Source organism: Talpa europaea, assembly GCF_964194135.1.
Source record: "Talpa europaea genome assembly, chromosome: 1".
Classification (NCBI taxonomy): domain Eukaryota; kingdom Metazoa; phylum Chordata; class Mammalia; order Eulipotyphla; family Talpidae; genus Talpa; species Talpa europaea.
Genome location: NC_140073.1, coordinates 46451169 through 46466074, shown reverse-complemented (window position 1 = coordinate 46466074; position 14906 = coordinate 46451169). Strand labels below are relative to the sequence as shown.

General features: G+C 38.5%; 1 protein-coding gene across 1 annotated transcript in view; it reads right to left on the bottom strand.

Annotated features, from left to right (window-relative positions):
* The window catches only part of PPME1 (protein phosphatase methylesterase 1), a gene marked incomplete at both ends in the record, with an annotated part of 64643 nt that overhangs the window by 25387 nt on the left and 24350 nt on the right, over positions 1–14906 (bottom strand). Inside the window, 4 exons of the mRNA XM_084232014.1 lie at positions 7288–7339; positions 7801–7858; positions 10191–10283; positions 11366–11459. Of these exons, the coding sequence (XP_084088140.1) occupies positions 7288–7339; positions 7801–7858; positions 10191–10283; positions 11366–11459 (297 nt within the window). The remainder of the gene's footprint in view (positions 1–7287; positions 7340–7800; positions 7859–10190; positions 10284–11365; positions 11460–14906) is intronic.

The following is a 14906-nucleotide window of genomic DNA, read 5'->3' as shown; positions in this document are numbered from 1 at the left end:
TATGGACCACATCTTCTTGATCCAGTCATCTATTTTTGGGCATTTGGGTTGTTTCCAAAGCTTAGCTATTGTAAACAGTGCTGCTATAAACATAGGGGTGCAGGTGTTCTTTGGAATTGATGTTTCTGTGTCCTTTGGGTAAATACCTAGGAGTGGAATTGCTGGATCATATGGAAGCTCTATGTTTAGTAGGTCCAGAAATCTCCACACAGCTTTCCACAGTGGTTGGACCAGTTTGCACTCCCACCAACAGTGTAGAAGAGTTCCTTTTTCTCCACACCCTCGCCAGCATTTGTTGTTGCTAGTTTTTTTAATATGTGCCATTCTCACTGGTGTAAGATGGTATCTCATGGTAGTTTTGATTTGCATTTCCTTGATGGCAAGTGATGTTGAACATTTTTTCATATGTCTGTTGGCCATTTGCATTTCCTCTTCAGAGAAGTTTCTTTTTAGCTTTTCTGCCCATTTTTTGACTGGATTATTTTCTTTGTTGTTGCTGAGTCTCATCAGCTCTTTGCAGATTTTTGTGATCAGTCCTTTATCATTAGTGTTGGGTGCAAAAATGTTCTCCCAGTTGGTGGGGTTTCTCTTTGTTTTTGTTATTGTCTCTTTTGCTGTGCAGAAGCTCTTTAATTTGATGTAGTCCCAGCTGTTTATCTTTGCCTTTACTATCACTGCTTTGGGTGATGTGTCTGTAAAGATGTCTTTGATGTGCAAATCCCGTAGTGTTTCGCCTATATTTCCTTCTGTGTATTTTATGGTTTCAGGTCTTATGTCTAGTTCTTTAATCCATTTTGAGTTGATTTTTGTGTATGGTGTGAGGTAGTGGTCAAGCTTCATTCTTTTGCATGTAGCGACCCAGTTTTCCCAGCACCATTTATTGAACAAACTTTCTTTGCTCCAATGCATAGTCTTTGCTCCTTTGTCAAAGATTAGTTGACCATAAATCTGTGGGTTTATTTCTGGATTTTCTATTCGATTCCATTGGTCTGTATGTCTGTTCTTGTTCCAATACCATGCAGTTTTGATGATTATGGCTTTGTAGTATAGTTTGAAGTCTGGGAGTGTGATGCCTCATTTTCCCTCTTTTTTTTTTCACGAGAGCTTTGGCTATTCGGGGTTTTTGGTGATTCCATATGAATTTCATCAATAATTGTTCTATTTCTTTGAAGAATGCCATTGAGATTTTGATTGGAATAGCATTGAATCTGTATATTGCTTTTGGTAGGATGGCCATTTTAATAATGTTTATTCTTCCAATCCATGAGCAGGGGATGTCTTTCCATTTCTTTGTGTCTTCTTCTATTTCTTTTGACAGTGTTTTATAGTTTTCTTTGTATAGGTCCTTTACCTCTTTTGTTAGATTTATTCCCAAATACTTGATTTTTTTTTTTGTTTCGATAATAAAAGGGATGGTTTTTTTGATTTCTTCTTCTTCAGATGTATTGTTTGCGTATAGGAAGGCTACTGACTTTTGCGTGTTGATTTTGTATCCTGCCACTTTACTGAATTGATTGATGAGTTGAATTAGTTTTTCTGTGGAGATTTTGGGGTTCTCTATGTATATTATCATATCATCTGCAAATAGTGATAGTTTGACTTCTTCTTTTCCTATTTGGATTCCTTGGATGTCTTTCTCTTGTCTTATTGCTCTGGCTAGGACTTCCAGTATTATATTGAAAAGCAGTGGTGAGAGTGGACATCCTTGTCGTGTTCCAGATCTTAATGGAATTGCTTTCAGCTTTTCACCATTGAGAATGATACTGGCTGTTGGCCTGTCATAGATGGCCTTTATGATGTTGAGGTATGTTCCTTGTATCCCAAGAATTTCAAGGGCTTTTATCATGAATGGGTGTTGCACTTTGTCGAAAGCTTTCTCAGCATCTATTGATATTATCATATGGTTTTTATATTTCTTTTTGTTGCTGTGTTGGATAACGTTGATTGATTTTCGGATGTTAAACCATCCTTGTGCCCCTGGAATGAATCCAACTTGGTCGTGGTGAATTATCTTATGGATACATTGTTGGATTCTGATAGCTAAAATTTTACTGAGGATTTTTGCATCAGTGTTCATTAGGGAGATTGGCCTATAGTTTTCCTTTTTTGTGTTGTCCTTATTCGGTTTTGGTATTAGTGTAATATTGGCTTCATAGAACGTGTTTGGTATTGTCCCTTCCTTCTCAATTTTTTGGAAGAGTTTGTGAAGGATAGGCACTAATTCGTCTCTGAATGTTTGGTAGAATTCATTTGTAAATCCATCAGGTCCTGGGCTTTTGTTTTTGGGGAGGTTTTTGATTACCATTTCAATTTCGCTAATTGTAATTGGTCTGTTTAGGTGTTCTATTTCTTCTTTATCTAGCTTTGGGTGATTGTAGAGTTGTAGGAATTTGTCCATCTCCTCTAGATTGTTGAACTTGTTTCCATATAACTGTTCATAGTAGTTACTAATTATTCTTTTGATTTCTGCTGTGTCCGTTGTGATTTCTCCTCTTTCATTTATGATCCTGTGTATTTGTGCTTTCTCCCTTTTTTCCTTTGTGAGCCTGGCTAGGGGTTTGTCTATTTTATTTATTTTTTCAAAGAACCAGCTCTTGGTTTCATTGATCTTTTGGATTGTTTTTTTAGTTTCAATTTCATTTATTTCTGCTTTGGTTTTTATTATTTCTTTTCTTCTACTGGTTTTGGGGTTTTTTTGTTGTTCTTTTTCTAGATCTTTGAGCTTCGAGATTAGGTTGTTTCTTTGAGTTCTTTCTTGTTTTTTGATGTGAGCTTCTATTGCTATATATTTTCCTCTTATTACTGCTTTTGCTGCATCCCATACATTTAGGATATTGGTGTCCTCCTTGTCATTCAATTCAAAGAATTTTTTAATTTCTTCTTTGATCTCCTCGTTAGTCCAGTGGTCTTCCAGTAGTGTGGTTTTTAATCTCCATGAGGTAGGATAGTTCCTTGCCTTCTTTTTATGATTTATTTCTAGTTTGATGCCTTCGTGGTCAGAAAAGATGGTTGGTATGATTTCAATCTTGGTGTATCTGTTGATGTTTGTCTTGTGCCCCAGTATGTGATCGATCCTGGAGAATGATCCGTGTGCGCTTGAGAAAAATGTGTACTCCGTTTTTTTGGGGTTTAGTGTTCTATAGATGTCTGTTAAGCCCGAATGCTCTAGGTCCTTATTTAGAGCTTTAGTTTCTTTACTTATTTTTTGTCTTGTTGATCTATCCATTGTTGATAGTGGTGTGTTGAAGTCTCCCACTACGTATGTGTTTTCTCTGATGTCTGTTTTCAGAGAGGACAACAGTTGTCTGATATATTTTGGTGCTCTTTCGTTTGGTGAGTATATGTTAATGAGTGTTATTTCTTCTTGAAGTATTGTCCCCTTGATCATAATGTAGTGACCATTGGGGTCTCTTTTTATTTTTTTGAGTTTGAAGTCTGTTTTATCTGATATAAGTATAGCTGTTCCTGCTTTCTTTTTTGGCTCATTTGCTTGTAGGATTGTTTTCCATCCTTTGACTTTGAGCCTATTTTTATCTTTTGTAGCTAAATGTGTTTCCTGGAGACAGCAAAAGGTTGGGTTTTGTTTCTTAATCCAGGCTGCAACTCTGTGTCTTTTTATTGAAGAGTTTAGTCCATTTACATTTAGAGTTAATATTGATATGTTAACATCTGTATTTGCCATTATGTTTGTCTTTCCTTTGATTTTATTTATTCTTTTAATAACTTTTTTTTTTTTTTTGTCTTCTTTCGTTGTTATTCGTCCCTCTGAGGTTCTGGCTTTAGGATTCCTTGTAGTATTTTTTGGAGTGGGGGTTTAGTCGTAATGAAATTCCGGAGTTTCTCTTTGTCTGGGAAGGTCCATATTCTTTCTTCATGGAGGAAAGAGAGCTTTGCGGGATAGAGTATTCTTGGTTGGCATCTGTTTTCTTGGAGTCTGTTGACTATGTCCCTCCACTCTCTCCTTGCCCGTAGTGTTTCTTCAGAGAAGTCTGATGTCAGCCTGATTGGTTTTCCTTTGAATGTTATCTGTTTCTTCCCTCTTGTCAGCTTCATTATTTTTTCCTTGTCCTGGATTCTTGGGAGCTTTACTATTATGTGTCTTGCTATGTTTTTCCTTTCGTCGTGGAAGTTTGGTGTTCTTCTTGCTTCTTGTATATCAATTTTCAGCTCCTTCTTCGCATTTGGGAAGTTGTCTTCAATTATATTCATGAATATTTTCTCTGTTCCTACATCTCTCTCCTCTCCTTCTGGAATTCCTATAACTCTTATATTTCCTTTCCTCATGGAGTCAGATAGTTCCCGAAGTCTTTCTTCATTCTTTTTCCTTCGTACTTCTCTTTCCTTTTCTGTTTTGGTTCTTTTTATTTCTGTGTCTTCAAGAGTACTTATTCGCTCTTCCATTTCACCTATTCTGCTTTCTTTGCTTTTCCCAGAGTTCTTTAGTTCCTCCATTAATTCTTTGATCGCCTGCATTTCTTTTACTTCCCTCTTTAGGGACTCAATTTCCTTCTTCTGATCTATCACTTTTTTAATCATGGCAATTTTAAATTCTCTTTCTGGAAGGCTCAGAAGTTCTTCCAAGTTGCTGTCATTGCAATCTGGGGAGTGGTTTTCTTTTTGTGGTGTGCTTCTTTCCTGAGGAGTTGTTAGGTTGCGTGTGGTTCTTCTACTCCCTACTGTCTATTTTCTAATTTGTCGTATGCGTTGGGACACTGTGTTGCTCGGACTGACTGGCATCTTGGGTGAACTTCTCCGCTCCCCTCTGGCTCTTCCAGGAGCCATCTCTGTCTTCTGGGGGAGCTTTCTGCTGGTTTTAGGCAGTTTTTACTGAAGAAATGTCCCTGTTCTAAAATGGCGAAGCGGGATGCAGTCCCTGCGCCTCCGGTTTCAGGCACACTCTTCTGCGCACCCGGTCTGCCCCGGACGTGGGTGCCTGCTCCCTCTGTGGGCTCAGACTGCTGGTTGGAAGGGGCCTGGCGTGGGCTAACTTCCCGGCTGGCCACTGGGTCCTCCAGAAGCCTTCTGCCCTTTTCAAGCAGTCTTAAGAAATTTCCTGTTCTATGGGGTGTTAGTGACTTTTTTTTCCTGGTCGCTAGGTGGCGCCAGAGATCTCTCCTATTGTCCTTGGGGGGCTGTTTTTCGCCTCCCCCCCACCCCGTGGGACAGGGAACAGAGCGGGAATGGTAGGGTACACCTCAACAGCTTTGGGGTGCTGTGTCTGCCTTGTGCCCCACCCTCGTGGAGAACCCACGCCCCGAATTTTTGTGCCCCGGGTCTCAGTTCAAAGCCCTCAGTTCCAGGACGCGGGCTGTAGCCCAGTTCAGTGGCGTGGGAATGGCGCCTTTTGCGCCTTTTGCACCGCTCCCGTGCCTGGGCGCCTGGTTCCTGCTTACTCAGGGAGGGACCTTCACCTCAGTGAGGACCTCCGCGCGTCTCCCCGCAAGCCTAGGTCGCAGGCACGGGGACCTGGGCAGCAGCGATCCCGGTCTGCACTTGCTTTTCAAGCGCGCCCAGCGCGCCGCTTTTCCGCGCAAGCTTACCAGCAGCCCGGGCTGTGTGCGCATCTCCCGGGGTCTTTGTTCTTCTCTAATGGCGCCCGGAGCCATTCGCTCACCGCGGCGGCGAATCCTGCAGGGTTCGCCTCAGCTCCCTTTCACGGGGTGTGGTGGCTGCAATAGTTCCTTTCCACTCACAGTCCCGCTTGCTGCGTCATTTATTCTTGTTGGCCGTTTTGGTTTGTTGTTTTCCTCCTCTCTGCCGGTCGGAGAGTGCCGCCTCTGTGGGCGGGGGAGGGGAGCAGGGTTCTGCGCTTCCCTCCCTTCTAGTCCTCTTTATGGCCACTTTCTTCTTTGGGTAGTTTGCTGGAGTCACCTGTTTATCTTCCGTGTCCCAGTTCTCACTGGGACCTGCCGCTTTTCCTCCCTATTAACTTTTTTTAATGGGAGATCTTACTCGCAGCGTCTCCTCGCCGCCATGTTGCTCCGCCCCCTCTCCTAAGAAACCCTTTAAATACTTAAAAATCATTCACACATCTTTCTATAGATATTGCTAACAGGCTTGAATTTCAGGCTTTTCTGTTCTCACATTACGAAGGCATTAGGAACAACTGAGGGAAAAGATTCTTGGCTCCCTTTTCCTGGTCTCTCAAGCACATGTTCATTGAGTGGAATGGTTTTAATCTATTGTTATTTCTCTCTCTTTCTCTGACAAGCACTATAGTTGAACGGTCACAATTCTGGTCTATTAACTGAGTGACATCATGCAATTATTCAACCTATCTGAGCTAGTTTCCTCATCAGTACAAAAGTGATAATATATATACTACAGTTAATAATGTAGATTAAAGCAAATTAATTAAAATCACATATTCCTAACAAATGATTAATTTGTAACTAATAAAGCCTGGCAGATAGGAAGCACACAAACAGCACCTACTATAACCAAAAAATTATAGACCTAAGAGTTTAGGTTCTAAAGAAATATTTACTTTTGGATTAAAGCTGCAAAAGTATGCAAGGACAAGGTATTTTTGGCTAAAGTTGGTCAAATACTTGAGAGAGCATGTATTAAGTACATGAGAGAGTATGTATTAAAGTAGGATAGTATCCTGTTTGCAATATAAGGGAATGGTTTGCAAACACCAGTTATAGAACTGCTTGCATCAGGTTACCTTACAGAGCTTTGTCAAAAAGATAAAATGCCAAGATTCTACTGGTAAAAGCACTAATTCAGTAGTCTCTGGGGTAGGGCCAATTATCTGTATTTAAATCATTTCTTAGGTGATTCTGATCAATGACCAGATTTGAGAGCCAGTCTATTTGCTCTATTTATCTTTTAACATGAGGTAAGGGTATAACTAGTGATTCTTTAATACTCTGTTACTGTCTTCCTATGAAGTTGGATAAAGACTATGGACAGGACACCTTAAGAACAACTCACAGGATCTACTGCATACAATTACCTTTCCAAATACAGGTCCCTAATAGACATTCAGATTCTATTCAACACAAGAAAACTGTTCAAAAGCTAACACAAACTACACTACACTTGGAAGAATTTTCAAGTGCTGTATGTCATGATCATCACATTGAATATATCAAGAAAGATGGAGGATTCTTTCAAGATTAAGTAGTAAGGACTCGCCAGAAATAGAGGAAAGAGAAAATAGTAAAATTTCTCTGTGTTAATGATTATCTAACAATTTCATCAGGAGAGTGATAAAGTTAAACTACTATTAATAATAGTAAAGGAAATCAGGTGATGCATACACAATATTAGATTACTTACTTTGCCATTGTTTCTGCAGACAGGTCTTCAGAATTCTTGACTTTTGTTTCACCTAGAAAGACAATATTTTAAAAATAAAAATCCAAGGATAGGAATTATAAAAGCAAAAGTATTGCCTTTTAAAAATCTCCTTTGAACAATGAAACTGAAACTTAGCAAGTATTTTTCAAGGTACAGACACATCTTTACAGTTGGCCACCCTTAAGGGATAAATACAGAAGTATAGCAAAGATTATCCACATTCCTTATATACCACCACATCAGAATTTGGTTACATTAAAGGATATATTCTTAGCTAAACAACAAACTAAACATATATTCTTAGCTAAACAAATAAGTGTATGCATGTATTTAAAAAACAGTAAATGCTAGCAACTAGAAATTCCTTCAAAATGCTCAAATGGAAGAAACCAGGATATTTTATGGGCACACTGAAATCTGCAATATTTAAGACTATTCAAAGGGCTTGAAAATATGTCACTGAGTCAGTGACAACTTAGAAACTTCACTCACCATGACCTCGTAGATCCAAAGCCACAATCCTACATTGAACCCTACTAATGATTGCTGCCTAGGAATAAAAGGAAAAGTAGTAAGATATAAGATACATCAGGGTCAGCAAAATTTTCCTCATTTCCAATGATAACTTTCTTGAATGAACTGCCATCAAAATCCAAGAAAGTCAAGAAAATCAAAAGGCTTTTTGTTAAAAAAAAATTTTTTTATTGTTTTTTTTGGTTCATATGCTGGTAGCATCCCAACTCCAAATTTGGCTTTCTACACCCAAATCCCTCTTAAACCTTAACTATTCCGGCTTTTAATGAAACAGAATCAAGTACCTCTACGCAATTACTCTCTGCACTCTATTATTACCTATGATTTCCAACCATATTCCTTGGTTTCCTTTTCCTTAGTCTGGAAGGGAAATTTCCTAGATAAGGACTGTGAGTCAGTTAATATCTCACCTCAGAACATCACACAAATGTGACATTCAGATCATGAAATAACCCTGAAAGGAATACAAGTCATGAAATCAACCAATGATTCACTTTAGATGCAGTAAAAAGATTTTATCACAAGCTTACACACAGCCTTGTACTACAGTTAAATAAAAATATATTTCAAAAGAAATCATACCAGCATGGGGAGGTATAATTTTAGAGCTTTAAACAAACCTGGAATAATTGGGGAATCTCCCTCAACTGAATTAGATTATTTGACAATGAATATATCACAATTACAGTGTTAGTAAATGCCATCAACATTTTTTTAACTTTTAAAAGTAAAGTAGAAGAAATATCTAGTCGAACCCCCACATTTTATGAGGGAACGAAGGTTAAAAGAAAGAAATTGTTTGCTCAGGGTCACATAAGAAGTTAGTTACCAATGTGTATGTATAACATACACCAACCAAAACAAGTCAAATTTCTTAGATCTGTATATACGCACAAAAGCTGATACATTAGGAACAGGCTCATGTTCCTGCTACTTGTTTACTCAAAAATATTCACACATACAGTATGTGCTAGGCATCAATAAGCCATGGTCTTTGCCTCCAAAAAAGTTCACTATCTAGTGAAGGAATGAAAATAACTTGAGCTATGCTACTAAGGACTTGGTATATGGCTAGTACAAACCGAGGCATGCTTAAGTAAAAAATACACAGAGGACTTCATAGACAGTATATAAAAAATGTGAAATATCTCAATAGTGATTTTTATTGGTTAAATGATAATAATTTAGGTAAAATGAGTTAACTAAAATAACTATTATTAAAAGTAATTTCACCTATTTCTTTTTACTATTTAATGTCCTTACTAGGAAATTTAAAATTACAAATGTGGCTTGTATTATAATTCTATTGGACAACACTAGTCTAGAGACATGAAAGAGCCTGGCATTTATATGGAAAACACACGGCTATATGTAAGTAAGAGTAAGAAAGCAGCAAATATAACAGGGGCCAATCTTTTAACAAATGTTAAATAAGTGCCTAAGTGTGCAAGAACTATTTCAGGTATTAGAGAACAAAAAGAATAAGACAATATCCCTGTTCAAGGAATTCTCGGTCTAACAGAACAGACAAGTTGCTTTTATACTTAATAACCAGTAATAACCATTGCCAGAACAAAGTATATGTTCCAGCCTTCCTCAATTCTTAGTCTGCATTCCTGCTTGCTCCCATTTTTTTGTACTTCAGACTCTCTAATGGTAAACAGAGAAAATATGTATCTACTTTACATATACAAGAAGAGATAACAATTTCCTTTTAAAAAAGAATATTGCTCATATCTTCCTCAGCAGTATCTTTCCTTGCTTCCTTGAGTTAAGGATATTAGGAAGCTCTACAACTGGCAGCATTGACATGGACGTACATCCTCTACTCAAGACCAGGATCTCACCAACCAAAAGCTGTTTGCTTCCTAACAGCTCACAAGTATCATTAAAATACAAGGCACCATTTTTATAGGCCATCTCCATGTGTACAGTAGTTCGTTTTTGTGTATAATGTCATTTCTTCTAAAATGCCTGAATGAAATGCTGATCCATTAACTTAGATTATTGAGACAGAGATCCCCATTTTTGCAAAGGCACAGATTTCACCTCCCTCACCCCAAATCATACATATATATACATATATATATACATATATATATACTGTTTGAAGAATTAATATACATACATATATATACATATATATATACATATATATATATACTGTTTAAAGCCCACACCAGTTAAGAACATTTAGTAGGTGACCTTGAGCCTATCATGATAAATATTAGGAATTGAACCGTCCCTTATCTTCTTACATTAAGCCATATTTGAGCATAGAAGGAAGAATTAAGCTAGTAAAATTAGTCGAAAAACAATGATTTCACTAACATCAATTACTTGCTTACCGTGAATACAGCCCAGGAAAGGGCAGAATGGCCTCCCCCATGTAGAAGAAGTAGGACTGGACCCTCTGAACCACTCTTGTAAACTCGAAAAGTGTATGAATAGTTAAGGAGAACATATCTAAACTTTTGCTCTTTGAGGTTTTTGATTAGTCTCAATAATATTGATTAGAAAACTCAGGCAGCACCAAGTTATACGCAAAACTGCAGACTTCCAAACTTGATAGACACTTAACCTCTGTTTTTGAAGCATGGAGCCAATAATGACCCTTTTTTCAATGGAAAAAAATTGATTCCCTTTACTCCAGTGAAGTGCCTAACTGATTCCTAAATGCTAAATGTTTCACCTCATTCGTCTCATGAAACGTTGCTCTGAGGAGATACATCATTTTCACAAGTCAGAAGGAAAAAGAAAAGTATCGAATAGTTTCACTTACAGGTGCAACATAGGAAAACCCAAGAAAGGGTCAGGAAAGACAAAACTTGCAAGCTGACCATAGATTTAAGTCATACAGCAGGAGAGGACCGAAGAAAGGTCAAAACAGGGAAGGGGGGGCCTCCCTGGTGGCGCAAGTTGTTGAGATGCAACCTATGAAGCTGTCCATAGCCATTGCAGCATGAGTTCGATCCCCAGCCAGGGAGCTACCCACATGGCGCAGCAGACCTCTCCTGTCTCACCTGCTGCTCCCCTCAGCAATGTATTTCAGTCGATCTGCCTGTTCTGTTCCCCACTCTGTCTCCGGTGAGTCCTCTCACCCTCCACTCCTCCGACCTGTACCCCAGTTCTGGTATCCATAAATAAATAAATCTTAAAAAAAAAAAAAAAACAGGGAAGGGAAGAACACAAGGGACTATGGTGGGAGAACTACAGGGACTATACCTGAAGGGAGAAATCAAACATTATACACAAAAACGAACAATGATGTAACAAATTTTAAAAAAGAGAGAAATCAATTTTAGGATTGTAATTCTTAATCTCTTCTCCAAGTATTGGACAATTATAGCCAAGTAAGATGTGTGGAATAAATATGCAGATAATATATCATGCTGTACAAGGAAGAGGTGGGGAGAAAAAAAATGAAATAAACAGCAGGAATAAAGAACATTTTAGAAATTACTGGTCTTTTATTTAGACATCATAAGCTTACAAAAAGAAAAAGTCATTTTGCAAAGGATATATCCTTGCCAGTTTCATTCTCCACTTCTACATCTTCCATGGACTCAAAGTACTGACTCCAAGAAACAGGGGAGAAGTCCCGCTTTCTTCCAGGGCTAAGGAAAAAAAAAGAGAAAAAAGTTTTAAGTTAGAAGAGTTATGCATGAAAGATAAAATCTTGGACCTCCCTGGGGGCACAAGGGGTTGAGCACCGCACTATGAAGCAATCTGCAGCCTCTGCAGCACGAGTTGGATCCCCGGCCAGCGGGAGCAACCCACATGGTGAGGCAGACCTCTCCTGTCTCACCCGCTGCTCCCCCCAGCAGTGTACTTTAGTCAATCTGCCTGTTCTGTTCCCCACTTTGTCTCTGGTGAATCCTCTCACCCCCTGCATCTCTGGCCTGTACCCCAGCTCCTGTATGCATAAATAAACCTTTAAAAAAAATAAAATCTTGCTGAAAAAATGCTAAATGTACATCTGAAATAAAAATAGCAAGGGTATTTTCTCTTAAAAGATGTGAACAGTTTTCATACATAAAGCATCACTTAAAATGTGTTTTATAAGTTCAAATATAAATCTAAGAGTAAAAATTTGGGAAGTCTAGGAAACACCTTAGTATATTTTAATCACAAATATATTCCACGTGCTGGTTCCCTCTCCTTGTTTTTGGCTATAAGTTCATTCCTATCCTCTCAACACACATTATCATTCCGGCTATAATCATTTCTGTGCTTCTTCATATGTATAATCCCTCACATTATTTCACACTCGTAGGTCATTTACCAACCAATCAATATAAACCTTCATAACAGGCAAACTGGAAATATCAATATCATGAACTTCCAGGAATTTATTTTAAGATATATACATATTTTCGCACAGAAGCGAAAAGACTTATTCAATGTAATAGTTTGTAATAGGGAAAAACTAGAAAAATTTAAATATCCATTAACATGTGACTGATTAAAGTAAATTGTGATACATAGAGACACAGTATTCAGTTACAAAAGGAAGGCAGAAATTATATAGTGATAAAACTGTTTATAAATGGAAACAACATTGTTAAGTAAACCAACTGGATATACAGTCTACCATTTGGGTAAAAATAGGAAATATATAACTGCTTACATACATCTAGAATATCTCTGAAAGGAAATCTCCACACAGCTCTCCATAGTGGCTGGACCAGTTTGCACTCCCACCAACAGTGCAGGAGAGTTCCTTTTTCTCCACATCCCTGCCAACATTTGTTGTTGCTAGTTTTTTTAATATGTGCCATTCTCACTGGTGTAAGATGGTATCTCATGGTAGTTTTGATTTGCATTTCCCTGATGACAAGTGATGTTGAACATTTTTTCATATGCCTGTTGGCCATTTGCATTTCCTCTTCAGAGAGATTTCTTGACCTACTAAACATAGAGCTTCCATATGATCTAGCAATTCCACTCCTAGGTATTTACCCAAAGGACACAGAAACATCAATTCCAAAGAGCACCTGCACCCCTATGTTTATAGCAGCACTGTTTATAATAGCTAAGCTTTGGAAACAACCCAAATGCCCAAAAATAGATGACTGGATTAAGAAGATGTGGTACATATACACCACGCAATATTACTCAGCATTCGAAAAAGATAAACACATGCAATTTGCAGCAACATGGATGGCGCTGGAAGGGATCATGCTCAGCGAAATAAGCCAGAAAGAAAAAGAAAAATACCAGATGGTCTCACTCATAGCAGGAATCTAGAAAACTTAAATAAGGGACCAGGAAAATGAATAACTATAAGAAAGTGAAAATCAAAATCAACAAAAAAATATGAACCAGAGACACTCTATGGGGGATGGAGCATGGGGAGGGGAGGGATTGGGGTCAAAATAAGGGGGCTGCAATTGTATGGGGAATATAAAAATAAAATTAAAAAGAAGAATAAAAAGGAAAAGAAACTTAAAAAAAAAAAAAGAATATCTCTGGAAGGATGCTGATGAAACACTGATGACATCCTGGGAAGAGAGCTATGAGTGAGTAATGAGAAAAACAATTTTCAACGTACATATCCCTTCTAATGTTTTGGACCATGTATTATTTAAAATGTTACATATGTAAAGCATTAAATTATTTTAAAACAAAAATAACCAATAAATGTCATATTTAAACTATGCCTTTTACCTTGGATTTGACACAAAAGAAAAACCCTAAGTCTTGGGCCTTCCTGGTGGCGCAAGGGGTTAAGGCCCACACTATGAAGCAATACACAGCCTCTGTAGCACGAGTTCGATCCCCAGCCAGGGAAGTAACACACATGGCGCAGCAGACCTCTCCTGTCTTGCCCGCTGCTCCACTCAGCAGTGTATTTCAGTCAGTCTGCCTGTTCTGTTCCCCACTCTCTCTCTGGTGAGTCTTCTTACCCTCCGCATCTCTGGCCTGTACGCCAGCTCTTGTATGCATAAATAAATGAATCTTAAAAAAAAAAAAAAAAAAAAAAACCTTACGTCTTCTTCTATTTCCACACCTAATTTTCTTCCAAGTAGTGGAGAAAATTCAGAATTCTATCATCAGCAAAACATTACTTCCTGCCACACATCTCCCTGTATAGTCATGCGCCAAATGGAAAACATGTACAAAGTATAAATACAGGCCCCTTTTAAGGACTTAATACAAAAGCACTCCTGGTTGATTATAATACCAGAAAGAATTACAATGGCAGTCAGATGTGCATTCTTTCAACAGTTAAGCATTTACTAAATTATATATCTATTGCCTACTAGGCAATAAGACAGGTTAATAGCTCTCAATCCATGTAACAATAAAAATCCACCTGGGAAGATTTTAAAAAGACTGATGCTTATGTATTTCATCCTCTAGAAATTGATTTAAAAAGTCTGAGGTATGGCCTAGGCACTGAGAATTTTTGAGGTTCCCAAGATGAGAGAGCGCTTCTAGGAATACAAAGGTAGAGTATATGAATTAGGATGACAAAGGACTTCAAATTCCTTACAGTTCCTACCTTTTTCCTATATTTTCTTTCTTTTTTTTTTTTTTTTTTATAGAGGCATGCTTTATTTATTTGTTTGCTGGTTTGTTTGTTTGTTTTGTTTATACATGCACTGGGTACAGTCAGAAGCACGGGAGGGTGAGAGAATTCACCAGAGCCAGAGCGGGGAGCAGAGCAGGCAGAAGGACCGAAGTACACTGCTGAGGGGAGCAGCGGGCGGCAGGAGAGGTCTGCACGCCATGTGGGACCCTCCTCTGGTGGCCGGGGAGCAGCCGGGGATCGATATTTTCCTATAAATTCTTAATACTTTAGAGTAGGGCCTTGGGGGCCTACTTGGTGGCGCAAGGGGTTAAATCTCAGCACTACGAAACTATCAAGCTATGGTCAGCCACTATGGCACAAACTCAATCCCTAGCCAGGGAGCTAACCCACATGACATATAGCAAACCTCTCCTGTCTCACTCGCTGCTACCCTCAGCAGTATATTTAAGTTGATCTGCCTGTTCTGCTCCACACGCTGTCTCTGGTGAATCCTCTCACTGCCCTGTACCTCTGGCCTGCACCCCAG